An 18,808-nucleotide genomic window follows, 5' to 3' on the forward strand; every position below is an offset into this window, starting at 1 on the left:
CAGAGCTGAACAGGTGATAGAGAAACAGGTTTACCTTTTAGGTGACATGAATGGTGTCATGGTCCTGAGTCTGAGGACTCTGTGTTTTGTGTTTCTTTATATTCTTCTATATTCTTGTTTATTCTGCCGTGTCTTTTGTTTAGGTTTGCTATGTGTTAGTGTGTTGTTTCATGCCTGCCTGTGTTCCCTCTGTTTGTCCATGGTGTCACTGTGTCTGCTCGTGAGTCTGCCTGCCAAGTTCAGTGTCCGTTCTGGTTCTCTGTGTCTGTTAGTTTCCTGTTTTATTCTGAAAGTTCATGTCTCATGTCAATGTGTTCAGTTTTACCTTTCTCTTGTCTCGTTAGCCTAATTTCTCCCAGCTGTGTCTCCCTCCTGTTGCCCATTTCCTAATTACTCCCCTGTGTATTTAAGCCCTGTGTTTTCCTGTGCTCCCTGTTGTGTTGTACCTGCAACTTGCTGTGTGTTCATGAGTTCCAGTCCTCCTGCACCTCAGTTTAGAGTTTTGTTTGCTTTTGTGAGTTTTACTTTATGTTGAAGTTTTGTTCCATCAATAAAGCTGCATTTTCAGTTGAAACCTCGTTTCCTAAGAGTCCTGCATTTTGGGTCCACCGCTCCTGCCTGCCTGCCACACAGCCAACCATGACAGAACGACGTGACCATAACCTGGACCCAGCAGGCTCATCTCGGGAGAGCGATCTCGCCCGCGTCATGGGCCTCATAAAGCAAATTTCCCACACGAAGGATACTAAGGCAATGGCGATCGGATTAGATGCTATCGGAACAATCCTCGAGGGAAATCCACATCTCCGCCAACTTAAGGGTTTTATGAGCTTAATGGACGAGCTGCACGAAGCCCAGGAGGTTCTTCAGGCTTGGGAGCTAGCAGTCTTTGCTCGTTTGCAGTACTCCACTCCGAGGCCTCCGCAGCAACAGCAGCAGCAGACGGAGCTCACCACGAAGCAGTGTGAGCTCCCTGCGACACAGCAGCAGCCGAACATGGAGCTTTCTGCTACACCACAGCGATCGCTGCGGCAGGATATCAACCCCTTGCCATGGCCACAGAGTGAACTACTGACTCCGGTCTGCTCCGACTATCGCTCGCCAGCCTCTTTCCTTGCGGCCATATGGTCGCAGGATAAGGAGTCTGCCTCTCCGCCGTTGCCGTTCTCCTCTGCAGTCTGTACTCCCACTTCCAGGAGGAAGCGGCACCGGCGCCATCACCATTCCTCGCTACAGCCGCACTCCAGCCCCTCCAATCAGCAGCTGTTAGTAACCACGACAGTTCTTCCCGCACTCTTTCTGGGCATAACAATAAAACGGACTATGTTTCTTCTGCTCCATCTGAGCCTGTTAACCCCGTATCAGCTATCCCTGAATCAGCTAAAGCTGCGGCTTCCACCCCAGAGACAATTAACCTAAGCTCTGAGAACATTAAGACTGTTTTATTCTCTGAACTGCCACCTCAAGAGACTGTTCAGTGTGCGCCCAAATGTTTTGTTTCTTGGACTACAGACACTCATTTAAAGTCCTCAAGTGGTAATGTTGCAGATATTGAAACATTCTTCAGGGCCTCCCCAGAGTCTGAGTGCCCTCCCTCAGCAGACCCCGGACCGCTAGAGGCTAAAGAGCCAGCATTTCCCGAGTCATTTAAAAGCTCCACTGAGGTAGCTCGCTTAGCTGCCCGGCCAGAAGCTCGCTTAGCTGCCTGGCTGTCCCCAGTTCATACTCCTGCTCCTCAGGCATTCACTCAATCACCAGCTTCACCACAACTGCCACTACAAACTGCAGCTCAGACATCAGCTCTCCCACCAGTTCATATTTCAGGACAGCATCAAGTAGCTCAGCTCCCAGTGTCTCCTGTAGCGATTCAGTCCCCTAGTCAGCTACACACTCACTCACCTGGTCCTATACACATTCAGCCAGGGGTCCCTATGCCCTCTGGCTCTACATCAGCTCCTGCTGGACGCTCTGATGAATCTATCCAGCACTCCGCAGCTCCCACGCCGCCACCTGCCTCATCCGCTGGGGGTTCTGGAGAGCCCGGCCAGCACTTCCCTGTCTCCGCTGGAGGGCCCGAGGAGCCTGTCCAGCCTCCTGTCTTGTCCGCTGGAGGGCCCGAGGAGCCCGTCCAGCCTCCTGCCTTGTTAGCTGGGGGTCCGGGAGGACCCAGCAAGCACGTCCTCATGTCTGCTGACGGTTCTGGCGAGACCGTTCAGCCACCACCATCTCCACCACCTGTACCTTCCACACCGCCACCTGCAGCAGCAGCTTCATCCACGCTGTTGCCTGCAGCAGGAGCTTCACCCCCGCCTGCAGGGCCACCGTCTCCGGCTTCCACGCCGTCGCCTGCAGGGCCACCGTCTCCGGCTTCCACGCCGTCGCCTGCAGCTCCATTCTCGTCTGGTCCAGCCTCCGAGCCTTCAGCTTCGCCTGGTCCAGCTTCAGCTTCGCCTGGTCCAGCCTCTGCTTCAGCTTTGCTTGTATCAGCTTCTGCCTCGTCTGGCCCTGTGGTTGCCACGCCACCATCTCGTCCACTCCTAGCACGGCCGGCTTTTCCGTGGTTGTCTCCTCAACATTGCCGGCCACTTTCCAGGCCTTTGGTTGGACATCATCGCCATAAAGGGTGGCCCCCTGAACGAGGCCGTCGCAGCCACAGCCTTTGGCGTGGCCGGCCTCCGGACTTGCTCCGTCACCGCCGCCACTGCCTTCCGCATGGCCGGCCTCCGGACTTGCTCCGACACCGCCGCCACTGCCTTCCGCGTGGCCGGCCCCCGGACCAGAGCTGTCGTTGCCGTCCGCACGGCCGGCCCCCTGAACTGTTTCTACGTCGTCGCTGCCTTCTGCATGGCCGGTGCCCTGAACTCTTTCTACGTCGTCGCCACCGTTGCTTTCCGCACAGCTGGCCTCCAGACCAGCTATGTCAACTGGGTCACCAACCTGGTCGGCCCCTCGACTGTTTGACTTATGAACTTTTGTGCCGGCAACCTCTGGGTCGGCCTCTCGAACTTTTTGATCTGCTTCCCCTGCTCCTGGGTATGGTTGCCTGCCACACAGCCAACCATGACAAATGGGTTGAAGGAAAGCTATGAACTGTTTCTGAGAGACAACTTACACCAGGATCCTTTTCTGTGTAGCTGACAGCTGGGAACTGTGCAGGGGCGGGTCTAGCAAAGTTTTGCCAGGGGGCCAGGTAGAGCATTAACAGGGAAAGGGGGGGCACAAAGAAATACTTTTCTTTCTTATTCTCATTTAAAATTTCTAGCTTTTAACAAATAATTATCCGACTCTTACAACTGTTTTCATTCAAAGGCTTTATGGTTTTTCCTATAACACCTGGTAGGCCGGCCTCTAGTCAAAATGCCCGGGCTAATTTTTTTTGTCCCAGTCTAGCCCTGTTTATAGCACACGTTGACTTGACAGTATATTTCGTGCATGCTTCATAGCCAATGTATCTGTAAGGCTGACCTGTCAGTCCCTCATGCCAAAAAGCAATTAAAGCAAAGTATACTTAATGACATGAACCTGGTAAAACTAGCAGAATAGTAATCTATATTTTTTAAGTTGTTGTAATCAGCAAGCACAGGAAAAAATTACACTTTAAAACAGCCCATTTTTGAAGTCTTATGACTGCTCAAAGTACTTTAAGATATTAAAAGATACTCTGAAAAAGATCGACTTAAAAATATACTCTTACTTGTCATGTTTTCTAATCGCAACACAGACACGCAGATGAGAAGCGATACGACCTTTCTATCATGTCTTTCGAAGTGTTATCAGTGTGGGCGTGGTATCACAGGAAAAAGTTGTGTGCAAATGTGACTTGTAGCTTAAATCGCTTATTGCATATACTAGGACACTGGTGTGAATGTATTTTTAAAGCTTGTGTAATAGAAGAAATAAAAGAAAGAGACAGTGAGGAACAATGATTACAGTCTTTGTGTTTTGGATACCAGCACTTTGGTTTACAGGTAAGGATCCATTTAAAAGACATAACAGAAATGTACAAAAAGTTCTACCTTCAAATGTTACTTCATAACATGCAGACAGGCGTGTTTGTTTCATCAGTCTTGGAACAGATGAGAACCAAGCTTTTTGTTTTCTTTTGTTTTTTATGCAAACTTTCCTACATCTGAAAAATATCTACACTAATATGTAATAGTAATGCAGGCATTTCTCTTTCATATCTGCAGGAACACAGGGAGCAGAGAGTATTTCGCTCTTAATTGTCAGAGATGGAAATAAAGTCAGTTTGCCTTGTCCAAAGTGTAGCTTCTGGAGATTCACTGGTTCAAATGGCGCAGCTGAACAAGAGCTTATTAATCAAATGAGCATTGGAGGAAAAGTTACGTCAGACAGACTGAGTGTCAACACAGACTGTTCTCTGGTTATACCCAAGGTAACAGTTGAGGATGCTGGTCAGTACACCTGCACAGTGCCTGAAAACACAGGGAGGCATGCTGGTCTTGTTAATTACAATTATCTTTCTGTTGTTGTCAGTGAGTATTTACACTTTCAATATCTTTGAGTTCAAATTGCTGTTAGAGTTCATTACAGTGCAATAGATATGTTAGAATACTTATCAGTACCAAGTTAATCATTCTTTTTGCTATGCATTTTCAACAGTCACTGAACAGAAATATGGAGGTAATGTGACTTTGAACTGTTCTGTGTCGACTCCTAAAAAGTGTGATCAAGACATCAAGAAAGTGAAGTGGATCCACAACAGCACGGATGTCAATAGAGATATTTCATATGTAAAAACATCACGGTCTTCGTGCTCCGCAACTGTCACCATAATGAATTTTACCTATAGTAACATATCACCTTATGACTTTATGTGTGTAGTTAGAATGCATGGCATCATGGAGCCTTTTGCCTTCAGCCCTCACTCAACAAGTAAGTAACTAAGACAGAGTCTTATGAATTTTAAATTAAAATTAAACTAATGTGACTAATTACTACCGAAAGTATTTATTCATTTCCATTTTCTGAAGCTTTATTGTCTGTATGTTCTGTTAGAAAAGGTGCAGTTTCCAAGTGAACACTTGAATTTTGTTCTTTTATTTAGGTGAAGAAACAAATTCAACAACAATGTCTAAAAACAACACAAATACAGGTAAAACCACAACACAGTCTGACATGAAGGATGGTTTAAGCATTCAGGTTTGTGTCGGTCAATTAGTAAACAAGTGAATGTGCAGCAAAAATCATTGAAATTGATATAAACATTTTTGGGGGTTATTTTGACAGTGCTGTTTGATGTTAAGTCATATCAGATGGCAGGCTGACAGTTTTTTATTAAGCAGTTGATTGAGTTGTGTTTGGTTGTTCAGTTGAGAATGCAGAAACAAGACAATTTCATCATCATTAACACCAAATTAAGGATGTGGTTTGGTTAAAGATAATAAAAAACTGTTGCAAAAGTTACAGTGTGAAATTAATAACTTCAGATTATATTTACAAATTACAGAATTTGTATTTATTCACATGCCAAAAAGAAATGACAGAACAATCTGATGCATTTGATTAGATAATTTGTTGACACAGTTGAAGATGCTGGTTTTTACAATAATTATTATTACAACGTTGATTTTTTTCTTTTGCATTTCTTTTCTAGCAGTCACTGAAAAGAAACCTGGAGATAATAACTCCTCTATTTCGACTCCTGAAAACTGTGAACACACAAAAGTGAAGTGGATCCACAACATCACGGGTATCAGTAGAGATAACTCACATATAAAATATCACAGTCTTTGTGCTCTGCAACTGTGGCCATTCTGAATATTACAGCAACATATCAAGTTATGTCTTTATGTGTGCGTTACAATATATAATAACAAAGTGGAGCTTTTTCCTTCACCCCTCTTTCAACAGGTAAGTAATCAAGAGAGTTTTATGAATTTAAAAATAATTTTGAAATAACATCTGAAAACAACATAAATACAGGTATGACCACAGTGACAGTTACAGGGGTGATTAATCCTTTTGTCTTTAAATTTATCAATAAAACAGCTGCAGCTTTCACTGACAGCACATGTGGTACTTTAACCTTTGTACTGTTTTCTTCAGTTAATTTTGGAGTTACTACAAAGATTGAAGATATAGGATGATCTGTCACTGGGTGGTGCTGAGGACGGCTCCTGTAATCACAAACAGAACAGAATCATCACAAACTGAAATATAAAGTTTATCTCTCAAATCTGAAATGGAGCTGATTCCTTCTCTGTCCTCACACACTCGGGATCTGAAGTTGTTCAGTCCTACAGTTCTGCCGACAGCTGACATATGAGCTGTTTGTTTTTTATTTGTTTTAAAGGCCTTATATCAGGGGTGGGCAATTCCAGGCCCCGAGGGCCGCTGTCTTGCAGGTTTTAGATCTCACCTTGGGTCAACACACCTGAATCACATGATTAGTTCGTTACCAGGCCTCAGGAGAACTTCAGGACATGTTGAGGAGCTAATTTAGCCATTTAAATCAGCTGTGTTGGTTCAAGGACACATCTAAAACCTGCAGGGACACCGGCCCTCGGGGCCTGGAATTGCCCACCCCTGCCTTATATACTAACACATTTTTTAATATCATGTTTACCTTTGAGTTGTTGATGCTTTATAAATGGACATCTGCAAAGATGAGATGATGGAGCAGGTTTCAGTCGAGGTTCAGTCTGCTGCTGCATCCTGGTCACAACATACGGAGGTGTTATCAGCGGTGGTATTGAACCAGAAATATTAATGCTTCAAATTATTTGTCCTAAAGGATGCAAGCTGTACAGAGTGACTTTGTGAACATAACTCATTAAAAATAATTCGGACAGTTTTTTAACCTGAATATTTGTAACAAACTCAGGAAAAAAGAAATGCTAAAAAAATAATCAGAGGAAAAATTTAACATTTTAACTTAAGCTGACAAGCGGAAGTAGTTGGTTTCAGTACATAAGTATCGGGCGTTGCTATTTAATCCGTAGCTATTGACTAATGAGGGGTTACTGAAGTGCCAGGTTTTTAAAAGTTGGCGTTAATGTCCTTCCACATGTGGAAAGCGACAGAAAACATGCTGCTGTTTGCACATATTTAATAATCAGCTCTGCACAGAAGCAGAAGCAGAGTCCAGCCTGTTGCTCTTACAGTATAATACTCATAATAAAAGTACAGTAACCGTGGTTAGTCACTAAGCAGCCCGGTGCGTTTCTCTTGATTTCTTTAGTCAGGGTAAATTCATTCACCTGCCACGGGTTAGCTAAACGAACTTTACAAAACAAGTTTCACCTACAGCCGAGTGCTCATCTTAGCTAGCTATGTAGCTAGCTAAGGACCTAAATTACGGATTAGCTTACAAACACATTTAACTTCCCAAAAATAATGCGGTGGGGCCTCAGGTCCTCCTGTCCAGTAGTCCAATTTACTGAAGAACACCTCAGGCTGTCACTTTGAAATAGTTGGTAATGTAAACGCTGGACCTCTCAGCATCTGTCATTCCCGAACAGACACATGCAAGTTTGTCCGTGACCGCAGCCGTGTCGTCAGTGTTTTCTCCAGTCATTGGTCAGCATTATAATATATGCAAATACACGCGGGTCGGAATCCCCCCCAGCGCGCCCCCGGACGCCAAAACAGTGCCAGCAGAGTGAAACTGAAAAATGTTTTGAAACCAAAAAGTGGATTAAAACCGAAAAAAATGGATTGAAACTGAAAAAAAAAAAAATTGTAAGCGAAAAAATTTTTTTTATTGTTTTTCACAATCACTTTTTTTTTTTTTGGGTTTCAATACAAGATTTTTCAGTACATTTATTTCAGTTACAATATTTTTTTTCGGTTTCAATATTTTTTTCGGTTTCGTTTCAAGGTGGCATCGTTCTGATTCCATACAAACCCAGGTGTAGGGCACGAGAGACCCGACCACATTTTCGCACTTTTCAGTACACTTATTGCGGCTGTCGACACACACGCGGCTGCAGCTTTTCGGCAACAGCCTATGCACATCAACAACAACAGCAGGACCTAGTTTGTCCTGTTTTAAGCCAGCGAGGCATGATTAGGGATGCCGCTCAGGTGCGTCCGCCTCCCCTATAGCCACGCCACAGCAGTCAAAAACAGGCTGTGTGAGAACAGGCAAGAGTGAATAGTATTAAACTCTCACTAATTTATATATTTTTTCATCTACGTTCACAAGTTTCAGCCTAAGACTGAACATTATTTTTCCATGTTTGGCCATGTTCACATTCTGCTTAACTTGTTTCCTTTTTTTGAAGAAGTGGTGCAGAATAATGAAGCAAATGAAAGTTGTTTGTTTAAAACGAAACTTACTGAAGGATTTTAATTGTGAATGAGTTTATTATCTAAATAAAGTTGAAGCAAGGCTTTTTTGTCATTGTTTTGTTTTTGTTTCTTCCTGCCATGTGGGGAATGATGTAAAGGGTTTGAGAACCACTGGTTTAACCCTCCTCTCGTGTTAGGGTCGGCACCGACCCATTTTAAATTTCAAATGCATAAAAAAATCACATACATTTGTTTATTGTATCAAGGCTTTTTGACTTTGTCAGGAACCTCTATTTCTACAAAATAAAATAAAAAAAATTATTTTCACTAAATTATAAAATGCCCTAGTTGAAATTATGACCTTTGTGTTGTTAGGGTCGGTTTCGACCCAGGTATAATATTATGAGTATAAAGCAATAATTAAAGCCAAAACTGAAATCATAAGTGCACTGTCAGCTAAAACACTTACAGCAAGCGCCTCTCCTAATCATATGAGCTTTAGGGGATTCTTATTTTGCATGTTTTTTGCAGTATACCTGCACAAAAACAAAACAAAATAAACACGGGCATGTGAGGTGAATTCACTATTTGAGTGGCCATTTGACTTCCAGAGTGCACATTTACAATTTGCAGCATACAAAAAATGAGAAGAAGATTCACAGTGAGCTAAGTTCTGGATCATATTTTTGGTGAAAATGAAGGAGAGGACACAGAGCAGCATAGCGATTCAGATGGGCAGGTTTCTAAGGAGGAAGACAATGTGGACTATCATCCAGAAGACACAGACACATCTGATCAGAGGTGGAGGTCGCTGGTGCTGAAGCTACTCCTGCTGAAAGATTCAAGTCCAAAAATGGTAAGATCTTTTGGAGCTCAGTACCTCATGATGTACATGGCAGGGCAGCTGCTGCAAATGTCATCAAAATGACCCCTGGAATCACAAGGTTTGCTCTGACCAAAGTCAGTGACATCAAGAGATGTTTTGAGATATTTATGCCATTGTCACTAGAAAGAATCATCATTACTATGATAAACCTTGAAGGAAAAAAAGTCAATGGCGACATGATGAGGAATACCTGGATGCTTTCATTGTTCTTGCTGGAGTGTACAGATGCTGCAATGAGGCCACTGATCGTCTATGGGATGCATCGACAGGCAGAAACATTTTCTGGGCAACGATGTCACTTCACACATTTGATATCATTTTGATTCAAGAGTCCTCAGATTTGACAACAGAGAGACCAGACCGAGGTCTGACAAACTTGCTCCCATCAGGGATGTCTGGGAGAGATGGGTGCAGCTTCTTCCACTGATGTTCATCCCAGGGCCAGTGACAGTGGATGAATGTCTTGTCCACTTTTTGAGGAAAATGCCCCTTCCGGCAATATATACCCAGTAAGCAAGGGAAAAACGGCAGAAAAATCTGGGAAGCCTGTGATGCAAAAACCAACTATGCCTGGAATGTACAGATTTTCACAGTCAAAGCTGCGAGTGGCACCCCTGAGAAGAAACAATGAAAATGTGTGGTCCTCCATATGACCACTGGACTGCAGGATCACAATATCAGCTGTGATATTTTATTTTATTTTATTTTTTACCAGATATGACCTTGGACAAGAACTTCACAAAGGAAACTGAGGTGAAGCTGTATCATTGGGAAGTGATAAAAAGCCCACAATTACCCACGGCTATAACCAAAACAAAGGAGGAGAGGACTTTTTCTTTTTTTCAGTTTATATTAAAGGTCTACTGCTGAAAAAAAACAAACTTTTTTTGTCTTTTCTTGATGTAAATGTCTATGGGTCGAAATTGACCCATAACACCATAGATGTCATTTTAGTTATTAATCTTAAAATGAAAAAAATCAATAAAACAGATTTATTTAAGAGATGTGTCCTATACCCCTCAGTAATACTCAGGTAACACAGAAACCTTTTATTTATTAATATGATTCTCTTGAGGTTAATTTTACAATTTTTTTTTAATTGAAATCGAGGGGTATAGTGACAAAAAAAGACCCAGAGGCCCACACCAAAAGTATTAAAACCAACATTTTCATGGATAAGGAAGCCTAACAAGGTAACCAAGAGATGAGAAACAAATTGGATGATAACTTATTGTTTTTAGTATATTTTATAGCTGATTTAATTCACGGGTCAAAACCGACCCGCTAACATAAGAGATGATAACAGAAAGCTAACACGAGAGGAAGGTTAATTTAAAGAAGACAAATAGATGTAAAAGTTGCTGTGGGAAACCAAACTTCAGATTGCATTAATTTTAAAATATACTTTCATGTTTTCTTTCTTTTTCCAGTCTGGTGCAGGCTCATTGTTGTCGTTGTGAGTCTGGCAACACTCATAACGGTTGTTCTGATCGTCAACATATTGACAAAAGCTGGTGAGAATAGTCATATGTAAACAAAAGGGTGGAAAAATCTGAATTTTGTTTTTGGAATCTGAACTTAAATCTTTTTTTTTGTCTTTTCAGTTGCAAAAGCAAAAATGGATGGAAACATGGTGAGTCTGTTAAACAGATTACAAAGTCAACTGTGAATAATCCATTTGTAAATCAACCCCTCCTTATACACAAATCTTATAACCAGCTTTACCATAATGGAATCTCTGGAATGAGTACCTTCTCATGCAGTTCCAGTACAAACAGGCTTCTCATCCTGTGGTGTGATATGTGCCTCTATTGTAGTTTAAATAACCATGATAAATAATACCAAATAAGCTGAAATTTCATGGAAACTAAAAATCTCACATGATTTAAATCCTAGCGGCGTTTCGAGTTTGGAGAAATGTCTGACTTATTTTGACTATCAAAATAAAATAAAAAAATCCATCTATAAACTGAGTTCCATTCATGGACATGTTTTTGTAAAAAAACAAAAAAAAAAACCCATCACACCAAAGCTACAGACAGCTACAGCCCATTATTTTCATGGTTAATTTTATTCATTGATAGCATTTTTTATCCTAAGTTTTGGATGGAACTGTGCACCAAATGAGGGTCATGTCATGTTCTGGGTATTATAATGCAATTTCTTTAGTATAATTACCTTGTGCTAAATGAAGGGTAATGAATGAATGAAAGAGCCAATCACTCACAAGAAACAACAGAGAAGAATCTCCATTTGACAAAATTGGACTGGCATTCACAGTGCTAGACTTTTCAATAAACCTCATAAAATCACACTTGAATCCACATTTATAGCACACGTTGACTTGACAGTATATTTCGTGCATGCTTCATAGCCAATGTATCTGTAAGGCTGACCTGTCAGTCCCTCATGCCAAAAAGCAATTAAAGCAAAGTATACTTAATGACATGAACCTGGTAAAACTAGCAGAATAGTAATCTATATTTTTTAAGTTGTTGTAATCAGCAAGCACAGGAAAAAATTACACTTTAAAACAGCCCATTTTTGAAGTCTTATGACTGCTCAAAGTACTTTAAGATACTAAAAGATACTCTGAAAAAGATCGACTTAAAAATATACTCTTACTTGTCATGTTTTCTAATCGCAACACAGACACGCAGATGAGAAGCGATACGGCCTTTCTATCATGTCTTTCGAAGTGTTATCAGTGTGGGCGTGGTATCACAGGAAAAAGTTGTGTGCAAATGTGACTTGTGGCTTAAATCGCTTATTGCATATACTAGGACACTGGTGTGAATGTATTTTTAAAGCTTGTGTAATAGAAGAAATAAAAGAAAGAGACAGTGAGGAACAATGATTACAGTCTTTGTGTTTTGGATACCAGCACTTTGGTTTACAGGTAAGGATCCATTTAAAAGACATAACAGAAATGTACAGAAAGTTCTACCTTCAAATGTTACTTCATAACATGCAGACAGGCGTGCCTAAAAATGCCTAAAGATTAGAGTCATTATATTGTTACTGGGAAATGTGACTATGTCAGACAACTCATGAATGTAATTCTGCTTTATTTCACAGGGGTATAATGAGGAAGATGATGAAACAGTGAAGCAGGAAAATGCCCAGCCTTCTGATGAGGTCTGAAAAACATCAGTGTGCTATATATTTGCACAAGAACCTTTAAAACAGAAACTCATTTTAACTCAGTATAAATTTGGGCAGCATTTAAGTCCTAATGCAATGCAGTAATCGTATTTCACTAAATATATTTTCTGTTATTAGTTGTTAAAACATTTCTATTTTTGGACCAGAAAAGAACAAGAAGAAAAAAACCAAGCAAAGCAAAAACTACTGGTGTCCCTCAATCTGTAGGTGTAGAGAATAATGGTACATAATCAAAATATTACGACCAATACATGACAAAACAATTCAGGCTGAGGCACTTTTATTCCTTGATTTGGAAAAGTAATAAAATGCTCCTATTTAAGTAGGCAATGGGCATTAATAGGTCTTCATACCCTGAATGGGTAAACTGTCTTAAAGCCTATTAACATATTTTAAGGAACCCAATGGATCTTTTTGCCTCTGTGGCACTCCAAGGCACAGCCTAGTTCTTTAAAAAGCAGTTGTACAGAATATCTACTCATATTCACCAAAGCAGCTGTATCAAAAAATATCTCTCCATGTACAAATGTCAGAATGGAGATGGTCTGCAGAATGTATCATATGCAGAGATGGGCAGTAACGTGTTACTTGTAACCCCTAAACTTCCAAGCAAGCACTGCGTGCGCTACGACGTAATGGGAAATTCACAGAGAAACTCGCGGATTCTTCAACTGACCGCTGCGGCACACCTGCACCAGGGCAAACATCCGCCTACCCCACTCCTGCTTTACAGGTCAAAATAGAGCAACAGGACCGCTAGTCTTTGACTTTATTTATTTTCTGCTGTGTTTTACTTGCATCTATTTGAAAGAGAGAGTGTAAACACAAAAAATATTTTATTTTATGTGCTGGAATGTGTAGAAAATAGGTTTAAATATTAAACAAATTTCTTCCAGTCAGTGAATGTTGCATATAATTAAATTTTTGCTTGATGCATAAAGTTAAAAGGTTAAAACTAATAAAACAAGTTTTAAAAAGAGACTTTTCCATTTGATTACATTCTGTATGATGGATTATGCAGAAAAAGTAGAATTGGGCTGAAAGAGCTATTGCTTTATCATCTATTCAGGTTGTAAATCGTGTTTTTAAAAAGTAACTAAGTAATTAATTACTTTTGAAAATAAGTAATCAGTAAAGTAATGGGATTACTTTTTAGGGAAGTAATCAGTAATTAGTTACTGATTACTTTTTTCAAGTAACTTGACCAACACTGATCATGTGTGCTCACCTGTCTTAACCTTGACATCAAATATATCAATAATAAATATTTGTTATATTTTATATTTTGTGCTTTATATCCATTCGTGCAAGCACTTCGACATGTAAAGGTTAATATAATTTAGACCTGAGTTGAGGAATTTTTCAGCTGTAAAAACTTGAACTTATTTTTATGACTGTCAGTAAGAAGTAGTTGGAAATGAATTAGGGGAAGTTTTTGTAAGTCATGTTTTTAAAGATGTGCTCTAATGAGCTTTGAGTCTTATAGTTATAATATTTTAGCATAACACAATTTGCAAATAAAGAAATGCTTAAGAACTCTGTTGTTGTTTGTATCTTATGTTCTTCCAGTCAGGCCTCCTATTTCCATTCTTAAACTTGTGTGTCATTTGAATACAGCCACTTGCCTTTTCACCTCTTACTTTTTCAAAGTCAAGTCAAAGTCAAAGTCAACTTTATTTGTCGATTCTGCCACATGTACAGGACATACAGAGAATAGAAATTGCGTTACTCTCAATCCCTAGATAAATAGCAAATGAACATTTAAATATATTTAAATATAAAAGTGATTAAAAATGCAAGTAAAATAATTAAAAAGTAAAAATTTAAATAAATACAATTTTACATATAACAAGAAAGCTATACAATATACAATATAATGGGTAAGTGACATTGAGTGTAAACCAGGCAGAGTAGTGCAAATAGGCAAATAGTGCAAATGGAGATTTAGTAATGTACGGTAAGAGAAAGTGTAACAACAAAGTCTTATGAGGTAATGGCAGTCCAATGCTCCACAAAGTGACTGGTAACTGGTGCAGGCCAGTGAGTGAGTCAGAGAGTGTGTGTGTTTGTGTGTGTGTGACAGAGTTCAGTGAGACCGTGGAGGAGAGAGGGGAGAGGGGGCAGAATCGGGAGGGAGTTAAGCTTCCTGACAGCCTGATGGATGAAGCTGTCCTTCAGCCTGCTGGTCCTGGCCTGGAGACTCCGCAGTCTCCTCCCCGACGGCAGCAGCTTGAAGAAGCTTTGCATTGGGTGCGTGGGATCAGCCGCTATGCAAAGGGCTTTTTTAGTGAGACGGGTGCTGTAAATGTCCTGGAGGGAGGGGAGAGAGACACCAATGATCCTCTCTGCAGCTCTCACTATGCGTTGGAGGGTTCTATGACAGGACGCATTGCAGGCTCCAAACCACACAGTGATGCAGCTCGACAGGATGCTCTCGATGGTGCCTCTGTAGAAAGTGTACATGATGGGGGCTGGTGCTCCTGCTCTTCTTAGTTTGCGGAGAAAGAAGAGACGCTGCTGTGATTTCTTGGCCAGTGCTGTGGTGTTGTACGTCCAGGAGAGATCCTCTGTGATGTGCACACCCAAGAACTTGGTGCTGCTCACTCTCTCCACAGACGCTCCGTCAATGGTCAGAGGAGCATGTTGGGTGTGCATTCTCCTGAAGTCCACAACAATCTCCTTCGTCTTCTCCACATTCAGAGAGAGATTGTTGTCAGCACACCACGTGGCCAGGCGTCTCACCTCACTTCTGTAGTCGGTCTCATCCCTGTTGCTAATGAGACCCACCACCGTTGTGTCGTCCGCAAACTTGATGAAGAGGTTGGAGCTGTATGATGGAGTGCAGTCATGGGTCAGCAGAGTGAAGAGGAGGGGGCTCAGCACACATCCCTGCGGGGCCCCTGTGTTTAAAATGATGGTGCTGGATGTATTACTGCCAACCCGTACTGCTTGAGGTCTTCCGGTGAGGAAATCCAACAGCCAGTTGCAAAGTGAGGTGTTGAGCCCCAGCTGGACCAGTTTTTGAATGAGCTGTTGGGGGATTATAGTGTTGAATGCTGAACTGAAATCTATGAACAGCATTCGAACATATGAGTCTTTTTTGTCCAGGTGTGTGAGTGCCGAGTGGAGTGCAGTGGAGATGGCATCATCGGTTGAGCGGTTGGGCCGATACGCAAACTGGAAGGGATCCAGGGAGGGGGGCAGGACAGTCTTGATGTGTTGCATGACTAGTCGTTCGAAGCACTTCATCAGGATGGGAGTAAGTGCAACAGGACGGTAGTCATTAAAGCAGGAGGGAGATGACTTTTTTGGAACCGGAATGATTGTGGTGGCTTTAAAACATGTGGGGACGACAGCCTGGATGAGTGATATGTTGAAGATGTCTGTGAAGACATCAGTGAGTTCCACTGCACAGTCTCTCAGTACACGACCAGGAATGTTGTCAGGACCCGGAGCTTTACGTGCATTGATCCTGCTGAGGGATCTCCTCACGCTGTCCGGTGACAGAGTCATCACCTGGTCACCAGGAGGGGGTGGGGTCTTCTGTGCAGTGGTGCTGTTTTGGACTTCAAAGCGAGCAAAGAAAGTGTTCAGCTCGTTCAGCAGGGGGATAGTGCTATCACAGGTCTGTGGTGGGGGCTTGTAATCTGTGATGGTCTGAATGCCCCGCCACAGGCTCCGTGAGTCTCTGCTGTCTTTGAAGTGATGAGATATTTTCCTGGAGTACTGTCTCTTAGCCTCTCTGATGCCACGGGAAAGGTTGGCCCTAGCTGTCCTCAGGCTTGCCTCGTCTCCATCTCTGAAGGCAACATTCCGAGCTTTCAGCAGCCTGTAGACCTCTCCTGTCATCCATGGTTTTTGATTGGCCCGGACAGTTATGGTTTTCGTGACTGTTACATCCTCAATACACTTGTTGATGTAGGCAGTAACAGTCTCTGCGTACTCCTGGAGGTCAGTGGTGTTGTTATAGGTGGCAGCCTGCTTAAACATGTTCCAGTCTGTAGTATTAAAGCAGTCCTGTAGAGCCTCTGAAGACCCCTTTTTAAAGCCATTTTAGAGCTTTTTTGTCACGGCTGCCGAGGCGAGCCGTGTGGAGTTAGAAGAAGGACCCAAGATGCAGGCAGTGGATGAGATGCCGGTGAGTTTATTTACACAGTGGTGAGAAGGCAAAACAGGCAAGAGGGAAGACAAAACTAAAGACCTGAACTGGGAAAGCTAAATGACAAACCTGAGATGAAACAAAAAAGGGAAGAGAGGCAGAGAGACGAGCAGGACACCGAGGAACACAGACTGACGCGGAGTTACACAGACGAACCGGCAACAGGCAGGAGAACACACAGGGCTTAAATACACACACCAGTAATCAGGGGATGAGAGACAGGAGGGCAACACAGCTGGGAGGAATCTGGGCTGACGGGACAGGGGAAACGTAAACTGATCACACTCACATACGACACGGACCTTCACAATAAAACAGGAAACTCAGATACATGGAACCAGACAAGACATTGAACTAAACAGACAGATTCAGACGCAGACTCAGAGGCAGATCGAAAATAACACAGAACTTAAACAATCATCATCTAGAAAATGATAACAAACTAAAAGCGCTGGGTCACTGACCCAGGACCATGACATTTTTACAGTTTGATAAATGATTCCACTTTTGAAAATGTACTGCAGTCCCAAAGCAAAGTTCCTTTTTTGGATCTTTGTTTTGTAGGTAGACAATGCTTTCAGATATGGAAAGGGAAAATCTGTAAGTTTGAATTAAATGTTACTCAAACTGTAGCACCGTACTGTAGTGATGTGGGAATCTCAACAGTATTGAACATGGCGGCACGTTAATGATTACAAACATTTTTCAGTCATTAGTTTTCTCTGCCAGCCTTTAAGGTAATAAAACAAAAATCTAGCTATAATTTCATAAACTTCAGCACTCTGGAGTACAATAATGAAGATCTGAGAAGTATTTCGTATAAAGACATGGATTCCCTTCAGCAGCAAAGGAGCTACACCCACCAAAAAAAACTGCCTTGACGAATTCCCAAGAGCAGCCTCTACATCAGGGGTGTCCAACTCCAGGCCTCAAGGGCCAGTGTCCTGCAGGTTTTAGATGTGTCCTTGATCCAACAAAGCTGATTTAAATGGCTAAATGACCTCCTCAACATGTCTTGAAGTTCTCCAGAGGCCTGGTAATGAACTAATCATTCGATTCAGGTGTGTTGACCCAGGGTGATATGTAAAACCTACAGGACACCGGCCCTTGAGGCCTTAAGTTGGACACCCCTGCTCTACATACACCAGTGATAAGGTGGACTCGGAATCTATAGATAAGGAATTGTCCAGTTCTGACACATGCCTGTCCTTACTGGAAATTCTCTACAGTGGAAAACTCAGTGGAGTTCAGCCAGCAGCAGGTGGAATCACTTTTTGCAGAAAATGCAGACCTCAGAGTTGGTAAATTCCCTCACCGAGACTCTTGGAAGAAACTGTGATTGAGGGATGATGGACTACTTGTTTTAAGGCATCCTGGAGAAAGCAGGAGAAGACCCAGAAACAAAGATGAGAGAGTTCATCCAGACTTACCTGAAACTCCTGGTATAAAACAGCAGCTTTCATAGAACCTTTCATGTTGCATATTAACACTATGCTATTAACACGATTACTGCAATACTTGATTAGAAGGGGGTAGATCAACATTTTTGATTAACTGACTTTGTGGGGGAACTGTCAACCCAGGAAGTTCCTGTTGTCATCATATTAGCTTCCTGTCCTGTTCTCATCATAACAACTGCCCTCTGCTGGCTGAAACAATGTACCTTCAAACTTTCAGCACTGTTAACATATTGTCATCTATCACTTTTACAGCAGCAGTCACTTTGTTTTGCAAAAATGTGAAAGATTATTAGGAAAAATTTACCTAAACTAACACTCCCTTCAGTAGTTCTAACACAGCAATAGTAACATTGCTTGATTTGGGAAGATTCACTAACATTAAAAAAAAAAAAAATCAGACAGCGTGTCTTAGACAGAGAAGGTCACAGCTGAGGATGCTGGTCTTTAAACCAGTAGAAAGTTCAGTGACAAAAAGAAGATCAAGAGATTTCTGCTGTTTTCTGTGTGATTAAGAGTCAAAATGTTAATTGCTCAAAATATCTCATCATGTCATAATAAAATATCCATCATCCAGCAGTTCTCTTCTGATTATTCTTATTATTTTCTTGGGTCATAATACAATATCATAATAATAATCTCTACATTGAGGTTTCCTGAAATGTTTTATCCTTTTTTAACTTCCACCAGGCACTGAATATATAAAAAAAAATTGCAGTCATGTTAACCCGCTCTATTCTGAAATGCAAATACAAAGTTAAGTGGCTGTATGAGGATATATAATTTTTTTTTTTTTAAAGATATGAAGACTGCAAGAAATCAGTTCTATTTTACTCTGTAACTGTTAACATGAAGAAGATGCGTATAGAAACATGATAGTTGAAT

The 18,808-nt window shown here is 41.7% G+C and overlaps 1 protein-coding gene across 1 annotated transcript in view; it reads left to right on the forward strand.

Moving 5' to 3' along the window:
• The first annotated feature begins 3,922 nt into the window (after positions 1 to 3,922).
• The window catches only part of LOC146652695 (uncharacterized), a 44,877-nt gene continuing 29,991 nt past the window's right edge, over positions 3,923 to 18,808 (forward strand). The window contains exons 1-8 of the mRNA XM_085382477.1: positions 3,923 to 3,968; positions 4,191 to 4,496; positions 4,624 to 4,896; positions 5,069 to 5,116; positions 5,618 to 5,713; positions 10,573 to 10,656; positions 10,747 to 10,775; positions 12,221 to 12,280. Of these exons, the coding sequence (XP_085238603.1) occupies positions 3,923 to 3,968; positions 4,191 to 4,496; positions 4,624 to 4,896; positions 5,069 to 5,116; positions 5,618 to 5,713; positions 10,573 to 10,656; positions 10,747 to 10,775; positions 12,221 to 12,280 (942 nt within the window). The remainder of the gene's footprint in view (positions 3,969 to 4,190; positions 4,497 to 4,623; positions 4,897 to 5,068; positions 5,117 to 5,617; positions 5,714 to 10,572; positions 10,657 to 10,746; positions 10,776 to 12,220; positions 12,281 to 18,808) is intronic.

Source organism: Rhamphochromis longiceps, linkage group LG15 (genome assembly GCF_057381845.1).
Source record: "Rhamphochromis longiceps isolate RC_006_pf linkage group LG15, R_longiceps_female_GT1.1, whole genome shotgun sequence".
Taxonomy (NCBI): domain Eukaryota; kingdom Metazoa; phylum Chordata; class Actinopteri; order Cichliformes; family Cichlidae; genus Rhamphochromis; species Rhamphochromis longiceps.